At 40.2% G+C, this 20,733-nt stretch overlaps 1 protein-coding gene across 4 annotated transcripts in view; it reads left to right on the top strand.

Annotated features, from left to right (window-relative positions):
* Positions 1–20,733, top strand: part of LOC134351604 (tubby-related protein 3-like) — a 100,945-nt gene that overhangs the window by 54,522 nt on the left and 25,690 nt on the right. The window contains exons 4-9 of one of the 4 annotated variants that reach the window (XM_063057978.1): positions 996–1,121; positions 3,863–4,024; positions 7,351–7,469; positions 13,982–14,179; positions 17,004–17,116; positions 20,450–20,564. In XM_063057978.1, the coding sequence (XP_062914048.1) occupies positions 996–1,121; positions 3,863–4,024; positions 7,351–7,469; positions 13,982–14,179; positions 17,004–17,116; positions 20,450–20,564 (833 nt within the window). Of the gene's footprint in view, positions 1–992; positions 1,122–3,862; positions 4,025–7,350; positions 7,470–13,981; positions 14,180–17,003; positions 17,117–20,449; positions 20,565–20,733 lie in introns of all 4 variants that reach the window. The other 3 variants (XM_063057977.1, XM_063057976.1, XM_063057979.1) reach the window with 3 other exon arrangements.

The raw sequence follows: 20,733 nt of genomic DNA, 5'->3' as shown, positions 1-20,733 counted from the left end.
CCCTGCCTCCAGGACATCTTCAAAAGGTGATACTTCCAAAAGACAGCATCTATCATTAAGGACCCCCATCACCCAGGACAAGCTGTTTTTGTTGCTACCATCAGGGCGGAGGTACAGGAGCCTGAAGACACACAGTCAAGGTTTAAGGAACAGCTTCTTCCCATCTGCCGTCAGATCTCTGAATGAACAATGAACTCATGTCTACCTTACTATTTCTTCCTTCTTATTTTGCACTATTTATTTATTTTTTTAATATATACTTGTTATTGTAATTTATAGTTTTTTGTGTATTGCAATATACTGCTGCTACAAACCACAAATTTCATGACATATGCCAATGATATTAAACCCGATTTTGATTCTGATTTGAAGAGTCATAAATTGATGCTTGCAATCATTGAGAATCTTGCCTTCAACTGTTAGAGATGTCCAATGACTGCTGTGCTGCATGAATGGTATCTTGTGAATTCCAAGCCAGAGCCAAGGAAAACTGTGAAAGGCCACATCTCCTTGGACATAACAGGAATACGTGATGTAAACAGGATTGTGTGGATCTGTGTTTTATTCTAATTAATCATTAATTTTTCTAACTATTTTAAGTGAAGTTAGGAATTGATAAAACAGCTTTTCAAGAACTATAAATTGAGGTGCATCTCAGTCTACAATAATAATGCACAGTTGGTTTCAGTACAAATATGTGGACTAGATGAACAAAACTTAGTAGTCCAATCTTAATTATCAGCTTTAAAGTGAAAGATACTTCTTAAAGCCCCTTTAAAAATCATATTTTCACAAGAAATAAGAGGAATGAATTGTTTTGCATCTACTTTTTTATAGTACTATTGATGGAAATTTAGAAATTCACCTCCCATATGCAGGTGAATCTGTCTACATGTATGTTGATGTGATTGACATAAATTGGTATTAGAATGTAAGGAAAGCAATTTTGTAGCAGATGCTCTCATTTTCTTTTTTGCTTTAATTTATATTAGCAGAAGGAGATAGAAAGAAATCTGATGTGGCACTTCCTTCTGGGAAATCTTTACATGCAGTCAAAATGAAAAATTTGCGAGAAGGTAACAAATTGGACAGAGATTACGGAAGGGACAAAGGCGAACCAGGTTAGCTTCAAAGACCGTAAAGCTGGTAGTTAAGTTTGGCTCTCTTCATGGCTGTGTGTTTCTGCACAGAATACAAGTAATCTCTTTTGTCTCTCAGGATCTAAACAGGAAGTGTATATATAATCTTCAGTAAAGATCAGGGGGCAGCACGGTAGCATAGCGGTTAGCGAAACACTATTACAGTGTCATCGACCCTGGGTTCATTTCACTCTGCTGTAGGTAAGGAGTTTGTATGTTCTCCCTGTTACCATGTGGGTTTTCTTCGGGTGCTCCAGTTTCCTCCTACATTCCAAAGGTGTATGGGTTAGTAGGTTAATTGATAACATGGGTGTAATTGGGCGTTGTGGGTTCTGTGGGCTAGTAGGGGATTACCGTGCTGTATCTCTAAATAAAAATAAAATTAAAATTGAAAAGTGTCATAGAAGTGCAAGTGGTTACTTCACAAACAGAAGATGATGGAATCTTGAGCGACTCACACAAAATGCTGGAGGAACTCAAAGTCAGGCAACATATTTGAAGGGGAATAAACAGTCGCCATTTCAGGCCAAGCACTTTCATCAGGACTGATGAAATTCCTCCAGCATTTTGCGTATGTTGCTCAGGAAATAGCTTCATATATTCTCTGTGCTACCAAGCTTTTCATTCTTTGTTTTATCACCTCATGTTCATAAGTCTTCTCTGCACTATTTCCAGTTTAACGACATCTTTCCTTTAACAGGGCAACCAAAACTGTACACAATACTCCAAAGTGCAGTCTCATAAATGCCTTATACAAGGGAAGCATAACTTCTCAATTATACCCAGTGCTCTGACTAATGAAGGCCAGTATGACAAATGCCTTCTTCATCGCCCTGTCTACTGCAACACCATTTTAGGCAAACTATTTATTTGTACTCCTAGCTCCCCCTATTCCACGCACTTTCCAGAACGCAAAATTAGCTGAGAAATGGGTTTTCTTGTAAGTTTTCTGATAGGTTCCCTAAATTAAACAAGCTTTGGCACCTTGATTACTGAGCATCCATTTTCAATGGTAAGCAATAGTGCAAGTAGTGCTTATACTGTTAAGTCAATACTGTTTCAGTGAGATATGCCTAAAGGCTTTAAGCCAAGTGCCTCCACAATTCATCTGAAGTTGGGGACAGATGTCAATGAGGTAAGGTTTTTAAAGAGAGAGAACTGGCTCTTGGAGCACATCAGCAAACAGATGATACTAAAGTGAGTGGTGTCATAGACAGTAAAAAAAAAAAATTCAAACACTACAGGGTCAGCTAGGTAAGTAGACTGAACAGAGGCAAATTGCTTACAATTTGGATAAGTGTGAAGTGTGGCATTTTGGAAATGGTAGTGTTCTGGAAAGTGTTGTGAAATATAGGGACCTGGGAGTACAAATAAGTAGTTTGCCCAAAACATCGTTGCAAGTAGAGAAGGGTGACGAAGAAGGCATTTGTCATGCTGACCTTCATTAGTCAGAGCACTGAGTATAAGAATTGGGAAGTTATGTTGCCCTTGTACAAGGTGTTTATTGAGACTGCATTTTGGAGTATTGTGTACAGTTTTGGTTGCCCTATTAAAGGAAAGATGCCGTTAAACTGGAAATTGTGCCGAGAAGATTTATGAAGATTCTACTGAGATTTAAGGGCCTGGGCATGCTAGTGCTTTATTCATTGGAACGTGGGAGATTGAGGGGTGACCATATTTAAATGTATAAATTGGATGAATGCACATTATTCATTTTCCCAGGGCAGAGGAGCTAAAATCTTAAAGGCATGGGTATTAGGGTGAGAGGTGAAAGATTTAAAAGGAACTTGAGAAGCGTCTTCGTCTTGCATAAGGCAGTCATATATGGAATGAGCTGTCAGAGTTGAGGCAGGTACAATAATGACATTTAAAAGACACTAGGTTAGGTACATGGATAGGAGTGGTTTGGAGGGATATGTGCCAGGCATGGGCAAATGGGACTAGCTTGGTGGGCACCATGGTTGCATGGATGTGTTGGGTCGAAGAACCTGTTTCCATGCTATATATTCTATGACTCTATTCTCATATCATGATTTAATGGAAACATAAATTCTAGCTAAATAGCAGTGTGAAAGGATATTAGCTCCTTCCCAACTCTTCCACAGGAAAGCATTTGTTGCTGATCTTTCTAAGTGTGAGACTTTTTAGAATACAGAAACAAAAATTATTCCTTTAAAGCTTATGGGACTTAAATTGTGTTGATGTTTCTGTCGGTGCAACTGTCAGATACCAACTTTTTCAGGGTATTCTGACCAGGGTGTTGACAACACTCATTAGCTACGTTCAGACTGTACAAACGCTGTATTTGGAGAATCCTTATTTCATTCCCACTCTCCTCCCCAAAATAAGTTAAATTTCTGAAATAGCTGTGGGCACAAACTTAACATGCCCATATTTTAGCCCTTCAACAATCTGAAGGACACAGGATTTTTTTTGGATAAAGGTTTATTAACTTAGTGAGACCTGATCAATCTGATTGTCTTTTCTTATTTTCATACTTCAGTAACGAAGTAGTATCTAAGCATTTCTCATGTATTTGTTGCCTTTAATTCAGAATGCAGCTACAGTAAGTAAGTAAGTTGGGTGGTTTTGCATGGTATATCATGCAAGAAATTTCAACAGTCCCTGTAGAGGTGTAGAATTATTACAAAACGGGTAACCTTTGCTGACTATGTTGACCGTTCTTATCTATTACTACAATAACAATATTTCTATCCCTCAAGGTAATGATGGGCCAGGATCCTTAATAAGCAGTGAAGTACAAGGTGTTCGTGACAGAATCCAAATCCTTTCTGTTGGTGAATCAGTGTCAGTCAGTGATGATGTCGAAGCACTCTTGGACTTGCCAGCTAAACCAGAAATCCAAGAAATAATGGAACAAAGAGGTAATAAAATTTCCTTTGTGTCATGTTTGATTTAGTTTTGTTTGGTGAAATCTAATGTAAAGAAAAATAATAAGTTGTGAACTTGCCAAACTAAAGGATAAATTAGATAGTAATTGTGTTTTCTTTTTTACCAAGTCTACTTCAAGAAGTTTGAATACCTATACTTGAATGCACTTTACTACACAGGAAGTTTTGGAGTGATATCTTTTGGGTGAGAACTTAACCCAAGACCCTACCAATTATATTTTAACAGAATATTTGAAAATGTTGCATTGAAAAAAATGTATGCAACTGCAGTAAAACTGATGCCTGAGACCTTAGTGTAATGAGTACTAAACTTTATTTTGCAGTAATATAGCTTAGCTAAGGAAAGCTTTTATAGAATTCTCAGGAAACTAAAGTTCCTTTCCTCAGTAACTAGTCACTGAAGATCAGGAAGATTTTTTTAGTCAGCTGAGATTCTAAGATTCCTATCCCACAATGCATTATTGACCCTAATGCCTTCTGGGCAATTAGAGATAGGCAGTAAGTACAGGCTCATTAGTTCTAACGTCCCATTTATATGCATGTGTATTCATAGTGCAACTTCTTTTGGAAGCTATACATTGTTTTTACCTGTTCTTTCATTAGCTTGAACAACCTTCTTGAATGTTCTCTTAATTTCTTCCTTTCCAGTGGCAGTAGTCCATTCCTCAAATCAGTCTTTCCAGTGATGTTTAGCTTTTAATGGTTTTGTAACTGTTACAAATCCGCTTTCTAATTCAACTTGCTAATTATGCCCACCTTTATCAAGCAGTTGTGCATTAGAGTGAAACCTTTAGTGTAGGTCTTGGAAATAAAAGAATTGGATGAGAGGTGGAGTGAAGTCTGTATAATTCAAAGGTTAGTTGGTATTATTTATTATTGCTACATGTACTAAGATACAATGAAAAGCTTTTGTTTGCATGTCATGTAGAAAAATCATTTCACATATAAGTGCATTGAAGTAGTACAAATAGGAAAGAAATCGCACAATTTCACTACAGAGAAAACCCTGTGTAGGTAGACAAAGTATAAGGGCCATAGTAAGGTAGACTGAAAGAGCAATAGTTATTCTTTCTTGTATATGGTCTGTTCAAGAGTCTTATAACAGCAGGATAGAAGCTGTCTTTGAGCCCAGTGGCATGTGTTTTCAAGCTTTGTGTCTTCTGTATGATGTTTGCATGTTGGCTGCTTTCTCAAGCTGGGGCAAATGTAGTTAGAGTCACTGAAATGTAGGGTGTTTTCTGTGATATACTAGGCTGCATTCACAATTCAATACAATTTTTTGTGGTCATGAGCATAGCAGTTGCCATAACTCCATTCTGATCCAACAGAACAGTAAACCCAGCAGCTTGATGTTAAGTATATTTGTAAGAACATGACCTACAATACCATTAATGTCCATGAAATTGTTACTTTTACACCCCAGAAGTAAGTGGAATACTTTTCCTTTCTTTACTTGATTTTCTGGACAATCAAGAGCAATTGTTGGTTCCTTTTATAACTGAGCTGGTGCTCAGTACGTATCATGTCCATTGAGAGTGAAATTCAGTTCCTTAATGGCCTGAATTTAATGAACCTTTTTTTTTTGCACGTTTAAAATACCTGCATTGATATTCTTATTTAGCAGAAACTGTAAATTTAATTTAGAAATGTTACACTCAATTCCTCTAGCTGTCAGAAATTCCAGGCCTTTTTTATTTAATTGCTTGAGTTCATTTATTTGTATGGAAAATATAGTAAGCACCCTTATAGCTGACCATTTTTCTTTCTCAATCAAATCTTCAATTTCCTTTCAAGAATTGAACGTTGATTTTAATGGTTTGTACACTCTGCTATTCAGAGTGTTTTCCCGTGACCCTTAATTCTATTTGTAACTTTTGGTTTCATTGGCGTCTTTTGGTTTCATTTTGTTTTTCAGTCACCGTTTATCTACTTTAAGTCCTCAGTATTCTGATATTTTAAATAAATTATCTTTTGACTATTCCAAATGCTGTATAAAAAGATCTATTTAAATTTTTCTTAAGCATAAACCTCTTAGCCAATAAAATTCTGTTGGGATCATCTTGTTGTATTGGGCCAGTGGATGTGGTTCCCACAACTGTATAATTTTCCGGTTGCTGTCTTGAATACAAATTCAATATTAACCTTCATTTGCATTCCAAAACATTAAACATTACCATTCATGTTTGTTTTTTCCTTTAGCATAATCTACATTTTTAGCTTTCTCTAAAGGTAAACGTTCTTCTGTTCCTTCTACCCATGTAATATAATTCCGTTTCCTGTTCCCTTACTTAAAAATATAATCAGAATCCGAACATGTTCCTGCATTGAATTATGTTATTTATCTGACCACCTAATTAAAATGTCTTTTACATGGTTTACTGCGTCCTTGTTCCCCAAATCCCTTGCACCCCCTCAACAAATGAATTGATGTCATTATGAATTTAAACATTGTTGTCAAATTGAAGCTTTGTTTTAATAATAAAATAAATTATCCATTTCACGATATTCTGGAATCTTTATACACATTTACGGGACTTGTGTCTTAATCCATTCTTGTAATATCTATTATTTGCAAGGGTGTGATTTATAGTCTATTACTACCTGCCTTTGAGAAGCTGGTGATAAACCACTGCAGTGTGTGAAGATAATCCAACTATGGTATGCATGCAGTCAGTGTGTGCCATTTGTGAAGAAAATTTAAAGTGAGTCTAGAGAATTGTTTCAATGTAAAGCAATCATATTATAAATATTGGTTTACATTGATGTTGGTTTATTTGCATTCCTCCTGATTTGTGTTTTCTAGGTTGTGTAAAGCTTCTATTGAATAAGATATAGCACTTCCTCAAACCGCAAGTGGTTGTACCACACATGTAATGCTACGTTTAAATTGCCTCACTTATTTGCTCCTCCATGAATTTCTGAATCCCGATACATTTTTAATGGGGCCTGCCCTAGACTAAGAGCAGTAAAATTAATCTCTTTACTGTAACACGAGATTCTGCAGATGCTGGAAATCTTGAGCAACACATAGATGACATGAAGGCTGGTATTGTTGTCGACAGCGTAGAAGGTTTGACCTTCCGAAGTATATCACTTCACACTTTTCCGTGTTGAACTCCGTCTGCCACTTCTCAGTGCAATGCGATAGGGCAGTTCAGAAAGTAACAATATTGGCCAACTTGGCCAATCTAATTGCTTTTAGACAAAATCCATGTCATCTGTATTTATTTCAGTATATGAAGCCTTTATTTAAAATATCAAAATATTTAAATGTTGCTTCAATAATTTTGTAAATACAGGAATCTCTGGAAGTATGAACTTTGAAGAAGATGATCAAGAGGAGAATGATAATACTTCAGGCTCTCAGAGTGATGAAAATGTCAGGCCCTCATCTGCTACCAACAAACAATCAGTCAAGGTGAGAGAATAATTCTGCTGATAACAGTCATGAACAACCCTTTGTGGTGGCTGCCAACATGACAATCCAAAACATTCCAGAAGGCCATATTTAAGGGTAACATATCCTGTTTTTTGTGATGGCCCTGTCATTTTCATTCTGACTGCATTCCAACTTTTGAATCTTCCTTGGAACAGTGAACAGTGCAGATTCAACAATTCCATTGAGATCAGTAATGAAGAAATCAAAGTTCAAAGTTTTAAAGTCAATTTATTATCAAAGTACATATATGTCGCCATATCCTATCCTGAGATTCATTTTCTTGTGGGCATTCACAGTAGATAAAAAGAAACATAATAGAATCAGAGAAAATCTACACACAAAGATGAACAAACAGCCAATGTGTAAAAGAAGACAAACTATGCAAATACAAAAAAAAACAAAAAAAAATTCCTAGGAAGGTAGGTTAAGTTTCAGATAATTACAAATTTATAATTCATTATGTTAAATGTAAACATGACCAAAAATAACATTTAAGCACAATAGTTTAATTCCTTTAAATCACTTTCCTACTTGGGAAGCTGAATGGTCTGAAGGTGGATGTCAACTGAACTGGATGGACTACACCCCAGGATTTTGAATGAGTTGGCTGAAAAGGTTGTGGAGACATTAACAGTGATCCTTGAAGAATCATGAGTCAGGAATGGTCCCAGGGGAGTGGAAAACTGCAAATGTCACTTCACTCTTTAAGAAGGGAGGGAAACAGGAAATTATAGGTAATAGTCTGAGTTCAGTGGTTGGTAAGATATATCAGAGTCTGCTATTAAGAATGAGGTTTCAGAGTAATGGACACTCAAGGGTGGCAGGGAAGAGAAGTGTGCGCAGTCACAATTACGACAGAGAAAGTACTCAGAAAGCTGAATAGGCTAAAAGTAGATAAATCTCGTGGACCAGATGGAATGCACTCTCGTGTTCTGAAGGAGGTAGCTGTGGAGATTGTGGAGGCATTAGCGATGATCTTTCAAAAGTCGATAGATTCTGGCATGGTTCCGGAGGACTGGAAGATTGCAAATGTCACTCCGCTATTTAAGAAGGGGGCAAGGAAGCAAAAAGGAAATTATAGACCTGTTAGCTTGACATCCGTGGTTGGGAAGTTGTTGGAGTTGATTGTCAAGGATGAGGTTACAGAGTACCTGGAGGCATATGACAAGATAGGCAGAACTCAGCATGGATTCCTTAAAGGAAAATCCTGCCTGACAAACCTATTACAATTTTTTGAGGAAATTACCAGTAGGCTAGACAAGGGAGATGCAGTGGATGTTGTATATTTGGATTTTCAGAAGGCCTTTGACAAGGTGCCACACATGAGGCTACTTAACAAGATAGGAGCCCACGGAATTACGGGGAAGTTACATACGTGGATAGAGAGTTGGCTGATTGGCAGGAAACAGAGAGTGGGAATAAAGGGATCCTATTCTGGTTGGCTGCCAGTTACCAGTGGTGTTCCTCAGGGATCAGTGTTGGGGCCGCTTCTTTTTATATTGTACATCAACGATTTGGATTATGGAATAGATGGCTTTGTGGCTAAGTTTGCTGACGATATGAAGATAGTTGGAGGGGCCGGTAGTGCTGAGGAAACGGAGAGTCTGCAGAGAGACTTGGATAGATTGGAAGAACGGGCAGAGAAGTGGCAAATGAAGTACAATGTTGGAAAGTGTATGGTTATGCGCTTTGGCAGAAAAAATAAACGGGCAGACTATTATTTAAATGGGAAAAGAATTCAAAGTTCTGAGATGCAATGGGACTTGGGAGTCCTCGTACAGGATACCCTTAAAGTTAACCTCCAGGTTGAGTCAGTAGTGAAGAAGGTGAATGCAATGTTGGCATTCATTTCTAGAGGAATAGAGTATAGGAGCAGGGATGTGATGTTGAGGCTCTATAAGGCGCTGGTGAGACCTCACTTGGAGTACTGTGGGCAGTTTTGGTCTCCTTATTTAAGAAAGGATGTGCTGACGTTGGAGAGGGTACAGAGAAGATTCACTAGAATGATTCCGGGAATGAGAGGGTTAACATATGAGGAACGTTTGTCCGCTCTTGGACTGTATTCCTTGGAGTTTAGAAGAATGAGGGGAGACCTCATAGAAACATTTCGAATGTTAAAAGGCATGGACAGAGTGGATGTGGCAAAGTTGTTTCCCATGATGGGGGAGTCTAGTACGAGAGGGCATGACTTAAGGATTGAAGGGCGCCCTTTCAGAACAGAAATGCAAAGAAATTTTTTTAGTCAGAGGGTGGTGAATCTATGGAATTTGTTGCCACGGGCAGCAGTGGAGGCCAAGTCATTGGGTGTATTTAAGGCAGAGATTGATAGGTATCTGAGTAGCCAGGGCATCAAAGGTTACGGTGAGAAGGCAGGGGAGTGGGACTAAATAGGAGAAAATGGATCAGCTCATGATTAAATGGAGGAGCAGACTCGATGGGCCGAATGGCCTACTTCTGCTCCTTTGTCTTATGGTTTTATGTCTTATGGTCTTATGATAAAATAGGCTGAAGTCAGCATGGTGCCCTTAAGGGAGATCCTGTGTAAATCTGTTCGAATTCTTTGAGGAAGTAGCAAGCAGGATAAACAAAGCAGAGTCAGTGGATATTGTTTACTTGGACTTTAAGAAAATCTAACAAGGCACCACACAAGATGCTGCTAAACAAGTTAAGAGCCCATGATATTGCAGGAAAGATACTAGCTTAGATAGAAGCTTGGCTGTCAGACAGGAGGCAAACAGTTGGAATAAAGGGGTTCTTTTCTAATTGGCTGCTAGTGACTAGTGGAGTTTCACAGGGGTTTGTGTTGGTACTGCTATTTTTCATGATATATGTCAATGATTTGGATGGTGGAATTGATGGTTTTGTGGCCAAGTTTGCGAATGATACAAAGATAGGTGGAGGGATAGATGGCGTTGACGAAGCATGGAGACTGTAGAAGCACTTGGACAGGTTGGGAGAATGGGAAAAATAGTGGCAGAAGGATTACAACATTGGGAAATGTATGGTCATGGAGTAAAGGAGTAGAATATTTTCCAAACGGGGAGAGAATTCATAAATCAGAAGTGCAAGGGGACTTGGGAGTCCTAGTGCATGCAGGATTCCTTAAAATCAACTTGCAGTTTGAGTCAGTAGTAAGGAAGGCAAATGCAATGTTAGTAATCATTTTGAGTGGATTAGAGTATGAATACATGGATGTAATGCTGAGGCTTTATAAGCTGTTGATCAGACCACTTTTGGAGTGTTGTGAGCAGTTTTGGGCTCCACATCTAAGTAAAGATGTGTTGGCATTGGAGAGAATTCAGAGGAGGTTTGCAATAATTATCCTGGGAATGAAATGGTTAATGTATTAGAAGCATTTGAAGCTCAAGCCTGAACAGAAAGTTGTGGAGTCCCAAGTCACTAGGTATGTTTAAGGCAGAGGTTGGTAGGTTCTTGATTAGTAAGGGTGTCAAAGGTTATGGGGAGAGGGAAGGAAATTGGATTGGGAGAGAATAATAAAGCAGCCACGATGAAATGCTGGAGCAGACCTGGTGGGATGAATAGCTAATTCTGCTCCTATGGTTTATGGCTTATTGTCCTGGATTTTGATGTAAATTGCAAAAATCTGGGACTTGGGTGCATGTAGAAAATGCAGTGGTTCCAAAGTTACTATCAGTAGCGCAACACACCCAAAATGCTGGAGGAAGTCAGCAGGTCAGGCAGCATCTATGGAAATGAATAAACAGTGGATGTTTTGAAAGGCCCTTCTTCAGGACTGGAAAGAAAGGTGGAAGACACCAGAATAATAAGGTGGGGGAGGGGAAGGAGGATTAGCTGGAAAGTGACAGGTGAAGCCAGGTTGGTGGGAAAGGTGAAGACCTGGAGAAGAAGGAAATTGATAGGAGAAGAGAGTGGACCACCATAGGAGAAAGGGAAGAAGGAGGGGCACCAGGGGAGATGAGAGGCAGGTGAGGAGAAGAAGTAAGAGGCCAGAGAGGTGAATAGAAAAAGAGGGAAGGGGGAAGAAAAAAAAATGCTGAAAAGAGAAATCAATGTTCATGCTATCAGGTTGAAGGCTACCTAGACAGAATATAAGGTGTTACTCCTCCACCCTGAGAGTAGCCCCATCGTGGCAGAAGTGGAGGCTGTGGACTGACATGTTGGAATGGGAATGAGGATAGGAATTAAAATATTTGGCCACCGGTAAAATTCCGCTTCTGGCAGATGGAGCAAAGTTGTTTGTCAAAGCAGTCTCCCAATTTACATCGGATCTCACCGATGTGGAGGATGCCGCATCAGGAGCACCAGATTCAAATGATGACCCCCAACAGGATTGCAGGTAATGTGTTGTCTCACCTGGAAGGTCTAATTGGTGCTCTGAATGGAGGTAAGGAAGGAGGTGAATAGGCAGGTGTAGTATTTCTGTTGCCTAGGGATATGTGCCAGGAGGAACATTAGTAGGGTGGGATGAATGGACAAGGGAATCATGGAGGGAGCGATCCCTGCAGAAAGCAGAGAGTGGTGGTGGGGTGGGGGATGGTAGAGGTAAAGATGCATTCCATGGTAGATTACGTTGAAGATGGCGGAAGTTGCGAAGAATGATGCATTGGATGCAGAGGTTTGTGTGGTAATTTGTAAGATGAGCAAATCTGTCTTTGTTATGGTGGTGGGAAGATGGGGTGAGTGTGGATATATGGGCAATGGAGGAGATGTGGATGAGGGGAGCATCAAAGGCAGAGGAAGGGAAATTCTGTTCTTTGGAGAAGGAGGATATCTGATGTCCTGGAAAGGAAAGCCTCATCCTGGGAATACATGCGGTAGAGACGAAGGAACTGAGAAAAGGGAATAGCATTTTTACAGATTCAGGGTGGGAAAGAAGTATAGTCAAGATAGCCATGAGAATTGGTAGACTTATAAGAGAAGTTGATAGGCAGTTTGTCTCAACAGATGGAGACAAGTATATCGAGAAAGGGGAGACAGGTGTCAGAAATGGACCAAGTGAATTTAAGGGCAGGGTGGAAGTTGAAGACAAAATTGATGAAATTGATAAGCTCAGCATGGGTGCATGAAGCAGCACCAAGACAGTTGTCAATGTAGCACATGAGCAGTTGGGGAACATTACCAAGGAAAGCTTGGAACATGGACTTTTCTACATAGCCAACGAAAAGGCAGGCATAGTTAGGGCCCATGCTGGTGTCTATAGCTACCCCTTGAGTTTGAAGAAATTGTTGAGGGTGAGGTCCAAGTTCTGGAGGAGGGTGGTGGTGGAGGGGAACTGGTTGCATCTTTTGTCGGGAAAAAAGTGGAGAGCTGTAAGGCCTTCCTGATGGGGGACAGAAGCTTATCGGGACTGGACATCCATGGTGAAAATGAGGCAGTTAGAGCCAGGGAATTGAAAGTTTTTGAGGAAATCAAGAGAATGTGAAGTTTTGAGGATGTAGGTGGAAAAGGACTGAATCAAGGAGGAAAGAATGGAAGTTGAGGTATGTGGACACGAGTTCAGTGGAGTAGGGGCAGACAGAGATAATGGGCCTACCCAGATAGTCAGGTTTGTGTTATCAGTAAGATGATGGATTCTTCAGTTTGTTGCACTACTGCCTCCTGCATGGAGACCAATGGAAAAGCTGATTCTTGCTTAGAGGACTCAAATTTACCCTGGGGGAATTGACTCTGGAATCCTGGACCAGGTTGACCTATTGCAGAATTTGTGACTTTGATGTTGATGAAGCTTGGGAAGGTGCACAAAAGATGAGAAGGTTAGCTACTTTATTTTTGACTTAATGTTTTAACCATTTTAATATACATTTTATTTTACTTATTTTTTATTAATTTTAATAGAAGTTCGGTATTGGGTGACTACTTTTATTGATTGTTGTGTAGCAGGTTCCTCCAGCAAAATTTGGGTCACTATGTTTTCATGCCCTGGACCACAGTAATCAAATTTAACTGGTGAGATGAGTTGTATATGTACTATTGCTGACCATTTGGTGTCTCACAAGAGATAAATTTGGGCAAACTTAAGCTGAAGGATATAAGGGTGATCTAAATTTCATATGGATTTATTTTATGTGAAAAGTTATGTCACAAGTCATTTCTTTATTAATATCTTTGAGTAAAGGCCTGGCCTTTTCTGCTGGAAAATACATGTGTATGGGTTGAGTAGGTAGTAGCGAAGGACTCTTGTGATGTGTTAGTATTAATTGGGCGTTCACTTAGTCAAGTTGTCAGAAGGCCTAGCAAGTTAGAACCTTTGTGGAAGGAAATCTGGAGGGGGGTGGGGTGGGAAATGAAATTTCCATAGAAGAAATTAGTACCGAATCTTGAATTTGCTTAAAAAAAAAAGGTGTTTTGCTGATGTGAGGAAATCTTCATCAAGGCAGTCTGTACAACTAAGGCAGAATGAAAGAATTTCTGTCCTCCAGGTGTTCTTTTGGCTTAAAATTCTGGACAGCCTTGGATGAACTGCTGGGATTTAAAACACTGATAATATTGAGCTCTTCCCTTATAATTAGCAGGAACCAGCAACTGCTTCACTTCATTCTCCAGGACCTGGCTTAAACTTGGATGCAGACAACTTGGAGGAATTTGTGCTGAGACCTGCTCCTCGGGGAATAACGATCCAATGCAGGATCACACGGGACAAGAAAGGAATGGACCGTGGTCTCTATCCAACATACTTCATGCATCTTGAGCGGGATGATGGCAAGAAGGTGAGACAACTTTTGCTTATTATTCTACACTTAAATCGAAGCAAAGCAAAATTTAAATTCAGCAGTTCTAACAATGATAATAGCACTCAAGCTTTAGTAGTCACTCTGTAACTGGCTGATTTATATCCTGTAAAAAAATTATAAGTTTGCAGTGTAAACTGTCCACACACACACTAGAACTGTGCAATGTAAATTAGCACAAAATTGGAATTTTGACACAGAGCAAAGTTAGCTGGTGTGACCATAGTCATGGAGTCGTAGAAAAGTACAGCACAGAAACAGGCCCTTTGGCAAAATCTAGTCTGTGCTGAACCGTTTAAGCTGCCTACTTTCATTGACCTACACAAGCACCATAACACTCCATACTCCTGCTATCATGTACCTATCCAAACTTCTCTTAAATATTGAACTTGAGCTCGCATGTACCAGTTGCGCTGACAGCGCATTCCACACTCTCATGACTCTCTAAATGAAGATGTTTCCCTCATATTGCCCTTGAACTTTTAACTTTTCACCCTTAATCCATGAACTCCAGGTGTAGTCCCACCCAACTTCAGTGGAAAAAGCCTGCTTACATTTACCCTATCTATACCCCTCATAATTTTGTATACAGGTTTCCCCCGCCAGCCGAAGGTAGAGTGTTCCTATGAAATGGTTCGTAAGCCAAAATGTCATAAAGCGAAGAAGCAGTTACCATTTATTTATATGGGAAAAATTTGTGAGCGTTCGCAGACCCAAAAATAACCTAACAAATCATGCCAAATAGCACATAAAACCTAAAATAACAGTAACATATACTAAAAGCAGGAATGGTATGATAAATACAGAGCCTATATAAAGTAGAAATACTTTTCCACGATCATTACTGCACTGTTCTCCGTAGCGAAAATCTCACGCAAGCGCTGTTGGCAGAAACACGGCGCAAGCACTCTCCAGTAACCTTTAAGCTATGAAGCTGCCAAATCTTACCAAATAACACAGCCTATATAAAGTAGAAATAATGTATGTACAGTGTAGTATCACTTACTAGAATTGGTTCAGCGCCAAGCACACTGATGATGGTGTGTTAGACTGAATCGTCGCAGGTTGGGGTGGTGCAGTGGCCCCACCCTCCAGGCTGCCAGCAGATACGGAACCGCGAAGCATGCAGGGGTCCATTGGTAGCCGGGAGGCATCCAGCATATCTTTAAGAAAAAAGCCAAAATAAACATGCTAATTAATTACGTGTCGGGCGGCACCTAATTAATTAGCATGTTTATTTTGGCTTTTTTCTTAAAGATGTGTTGTGTGCCTCCCGGCTACCGCTGCATTCTCCGCGAATCGCGGGGTGGTGGGACACTGGGGTGTCATCTCGTCGTCTGTTTCCATTAGAGCAGGCGGCTCATCTTCTCCTATGACTGCCTGCCTCGATGTCAAAGGTGGAGGTTCGTCGTCTGCTGTGGCTGATGCGGAAGGCTTGCTTGACTGCTGAGCCTCGTGCATTTTTCTATCACACAGTTCTTTGTAAGGACTCAAAACATCCTGCAAATATCCCCTAAACCTACGTACCCTTTCAAAATTAAAGTCGTACTTTATCATTGCAGTGAAAATCTCACGCAGTTGCTTCACGTTCAGTTCCTGGACGACTTCACTTTCGGTCCGTTCGCTACTGTATTCAGTTTCAATTGTTAACCTTTCCTCTTCCAATTGCATCAGCTCTTCATCTATCAGTTCTTGGTCATGGGATGCCAAAACCTCTTCAACATCATGTTCGTCAGCTTCCACAAGCCAAACTTACTTAGTCCTTCCTTTGTTCGCCACAATCGAAACGCTTAATTATGTCTAGTCTTACGCTAAGTGTAACACCCTTACAAGCTCTTTTAGGCTTTTCCAATACCTTAGAACTTATCTTGCAAACGGCTGCTCACAGGCACGTGTTTAAGCAATGCCGGCGAGAATGCAGTTCTGAATCCGGGGGAGAGCGGCTGCTGCCTTTTATCACGTGCTGATTTTTTCGTGCGCTGATTTTCTCTGCGTGCTGCTTTTTTTTCGTAACAGTGAAAACACCTTCTGAAAGCAAAAACAGGGTACTAATGTAGGTCTTTCATAACAGTGAGGTTTCGTAAAGCGAATGTTCGAAAAGCGGGGGACACCTGTACCTCTATCAAATCCCCCCTTACTCTCCTACATTCCAAGGAATAAGTTCTAACCTATTCGGTCTTGTAACTCGGGTACCCCAATCCCAGCAACATCCTTGTAAATGGAGCAAGATTTTGATTGTTTTTTTTTCTTTAAAATGCAAGTTGGAGTTGTATAATAGAGAATATGACAACAAAATAATATCTATAAGGCTCAGATAGTGACATGTTTTGAATTGGATTTTACATTGCCGGCATAATAGTTGCCTTGAACTGAGAATCTGATAACGCAGCAATAAGAATAAGCAAAATCTAATGTGCTGAATTTGCAGACGAGTTTTTTTTTTCAGATCAGTTTTTGTGAGTTGGTACGAGTACTTCCTTTTGTCATGTTCTTCCGGCAGTGCGGAGAAAGTTTTATTCTGCCTCTGACGTGAGAATTTTTAGAGGTGCCCAGGGTGTGAAGGGATGATTTTCCAACTTATGGTTCCTGTGGGAACTTTGTATATCCTACTGGAAATATTTCAGACTGAAAGCCGTTAGTATGAAAGGTTGCAAACTGTAGCACTAATTCATCACCTAATGAACATATTAAATAACTCAATAATCTTGAAAAATAATTTTTGTTGACTGCTGTATGACTAAAGAAAGGTAAATTGAAGGTACTAATTATGAAAAGAACAATTCTTAAATATGCTGTTTTTCAGTTGTTTTTATTAGCTGGAAGAAAAAGGAAAAAAAGCAAAACTTCGAATTATTTAATATCGGTTGACGCAACAGACTTATCTCGAGAAGCTGAGAGCTACATAGGGAAATTAAGGTTAGTGAATTTCAATAAGTGGGTGATATGTACTATAGTTTACAAAATCCAGTATAAATATATATAAAAATAAAAGTATATAGATTTTTGTATAGAGATTTAACTTTGCATTAAAAATTAATGTATCATCAACAATTAATTTATGTCATTAATTGATGAAATACCAAATAGTTACTTATTAGTTTTGAATAGTTTGAGTTTAATTGATGTAGTTCAGTTGGGTTCTGTGGAATAAAGTTCTCAAGTGAACAATTTTCTGGTGGGGAAAGCTTTTGGGAAAGAATAATTGTAAAGCTTAGTCTTGTTATGGAAACAGAAATTTAGAATAAAATTTTTAATCAGAAAAGCATCAATGCAGTGGTTAGGAATTGGAACTGAAGCTCAGTCACAATGCCATAAGTGATGACTGGACAGTTTTTCATGAGGTGAATTAGGTGCATATGAGCAAATCTTTGAAGGTGGAAGGACAGGTTAAAAATGCAACACGAAAAAAGTATGCCAGATCATAGACTTAATAAATAGATCAAAGAGTGCACAAATAAGGAAGTTTGGTTGGCCACCTACAAAAAAACTGGTTCCACTAAAGCATTATTGTGTTCTATTCTGGATACCACTGGAAGGATACAACTGCTTTAGGTTGTGTACAAAACTGATATAATGGAATGATTGCAGCATTAGACTTCAGTGAAATCAAGAGACTGGAAAAGCTGAGGTTGTTTCCTCAGAGTAGATAAGGTTGCAATGTGATTTGCTGGAAGTGTTTAAAATTCAGACAAGTGAATTGTATGAACTATTTTCATTGACTTTAGGATGGAGAATCAGAGGACTTAGCTTTAAGATGATTAACAAATGAATTAAAGGTGACAAAACATTAAAAAGACGTGGCTAGAAGTTGTGATCTGGAATTCACTGTCCAAAAGAGTTGTTGAAGCAATGTCAATAAAAGGCATTTAATATTTTCTTAAAATTTATTAAAAAAACTATGGGGAAACATTCTGGGAAATTGGGTCTAATTGATTGTTCTTGCAATAAATATTAGATTGGGCTCCTATGTCTCCTATGCTATAGTATTATAATTCTTCTTGACGTGATCTGGAAGTGGTTCTTACTGATTGGAGTCAAGTGTAAACGTTTTTTTTCTCTGTATATAATGTTGCTAAAAACCAGTGCAGTGGGTAAAACTAATCATCATCTCCTGAGGACGAGCCGTGACTCCAAAAAGTACAATACACTATTAATCGATAGAGTTTGCACTCTTAAATTGTTTTCTTTGGGATTTGCTGAATAAATGGGAATACCCTAGTGTGATTTGGGAATCTAAGAATATACGCTGTAAATGATGCCTATTATTGTAACAACACACATCAAAGTTGCTGGTGAACGCAGCAGGTCAGGCAGCATCTCTAGGAAGAGGTACAGTCGACATTTCAGGCTGGCGCTCTTTGTCAGGACTAACTGAAGGAAGAGCTAGTAAGAGATTTGAAAGTGGGAGGGGGAGATCCAAAATGATAGGAGAAAGCAGGAGGGGGAGGGATGGAGCCAAGAGCTGGACAGGTGATTGGCAAAGGGGATATGAGAGGATCATGGGACAGGAGGCCCAGGGAGAAGGAAAAAGGGGCGGGGGGGAAAACCCAGAAGGATGGGCAAGGGGTATGGTCAGAGGGATAGAGGGAGAAAAAGGAGAGTGAGAGAAAGAATGTGTGTATATAAATAACGGATGGGGTACGAGGGGGAGGTGGGGCATTAGCGGAAGTTAGAGAAGTCAATGTTCATGCCATCAGGTTGGAGGCTACCCAGACGGAATATAAGATGTCGTTCCTCCAACCTAAGTGTGGCTTCATCTTTACAGTAGAGGAGGCCGTGGATAGACATGTCAGAATGGGAATGGGATGTGGAATTAAAATGTGTGGCCACTGGGAGATCCTGCTTTCTCTGGCGGACAGAGCGTAGGTGTTCAGCAAAACGATCTCCCAGTCTGCGTCGGGTCTTGCCAATATATAGGCCACATCGGGAGGACCGGACTATATCACCCCAGCTGACTCACAGGTGAAGTGTTGCCTCACCTGGAAGGACTGTCTGGGGCCCTGAATGGTGGTAAGGGAGGAAGTGTAAGGGCATGTGTAGCACTTGTTCCGCTTACAAGGATAAGTGCCAGGAGGGAGATCACTGGGGAGGGATGGGGGAGACGAATGGACAAGGGAGTCGTGTAGGGAGCGATCCCTGCAGAAAGCGGGGGGGGCGGGCGGGAAGGAAAGATGTGCTTAGTGGTGGGATCCAGTTGGAGGTGGCGAAAGTTATGGAGAATAATATGTTGGACCTGGAGGCTGGTGGGGTGGTAGGTGAAGACCAGGGGAACCCTATTCCTAGTGGGGTGGCAGGAGGATGGAGTGAGAGCAGATGTGCGTGAAATGGGGGAGATGCGTTTGAGAGCAGAGTTGATGGTCTGATCTCCCTCCTGGCACTTATCCTTGTAAGTGGAACAAGTGCTATACATGCCCTTACACTTCCTCCCTTACCAACATTCAGGGCCGCCAGATAGTCCTTCCAGGTGAGGCGATACTTCACCCGTGAGTCGGCTGGGATGATATACTGCGTCCGGTGCTCCCGATGTGGCCTTCTATATATTGGCGAGACCCGACGCAGACTGGGAGATCATTTTGCTGAACACCTACGCTCCGTCTGCCAGAGAAGGCAGGATCTCCCAGTGGCCACACATTTTAATTCCACATCCCATTCCCATTCTGACATGTCTGTCCACGGCCTCTTCTACTGTAAAGATGAAACCACACTCAGGTTGGAGGAACAACATCTTATATTCCGTCTGGGTAGCCTCCAACCTGATGGCATGAACATTGACTTCTCTAACTTCCGCTAATGCCCCACCTCCCCCTCGTACCCCATCTGTTATTTGTATACACACATTCTTTCTCTCACTCTCCTTTTTCTCCCTCTATCCCTCTGACTATACCCCTTGCCCATCCTCTGGGTTTTTCCCCCCCTGCCCCCTTTTCCTTCTCCCTGGGCCTCCTGTCCCATGATCCTCTCATATCCCTTTTGCCAATCACCTGTCCAGCTCTTGGCTCCATCCCTCCCCCTCCTGTCTTCTCCTATCATTTTGGATCTCCCCCTCCCACTTTCAAATCTCTTACTAGCTCTTCCTTCAGTTAGTCTTGACGAAGGGTCTCAGCCCGAAACGTCGACTGTACCTCTTCCTAGAGATGCTGCCTGACCTGCTGCGTTCACCAGCAACTTTGATGTGTGTTGCTTGAATTTCCAGCATCTGCAGAATTCCTCGTGTATGCCTATTATTGTGTTGGTTTTCTTTTCAATTAGGTCAAATTTAATGGGAACGAAGTTTACAATCTATGATAATGGAATAAATCCTGCAAAAGCAGTTGGATTACTTGATGAAGCCAATACCAGGCAAGAATTAGCTGCAATTTGCTATGTAAGTGTATCGTATTATCATTCCAAGAACAGTTGATTACTTTTGCCAGTCTTCGAAAGAGTAGCTTAAATCTTCCAAGTGCCTCATAGATGAATAAGTATTTTGAATTTCTTTTTGTAAACATGTCCTGAAAATTGTGTAATTGTTTTTATTGCTTAGAAGTTAAATA

The sequence above is a fragment of the Mobula hypostoma genome, chromosome 9 (genome assembly GCF_963921235.1).
Source record: "Mobula hypostoma chromosome 9, sMobHyp1.1, whole genome shotgun sequence".
Lineage (NCBI taxonomy): Eukaryota > Metazoa > Chordata > Chondrichthyes > Myliobatiformes > Myliobatidae > Mobula > Mobula hypostoma.
The sequence above is the reverse complement of the archived record's forward strand: the minus strand, read 5'-3'. Positions and strand labels throughout refer to the sequence as shown.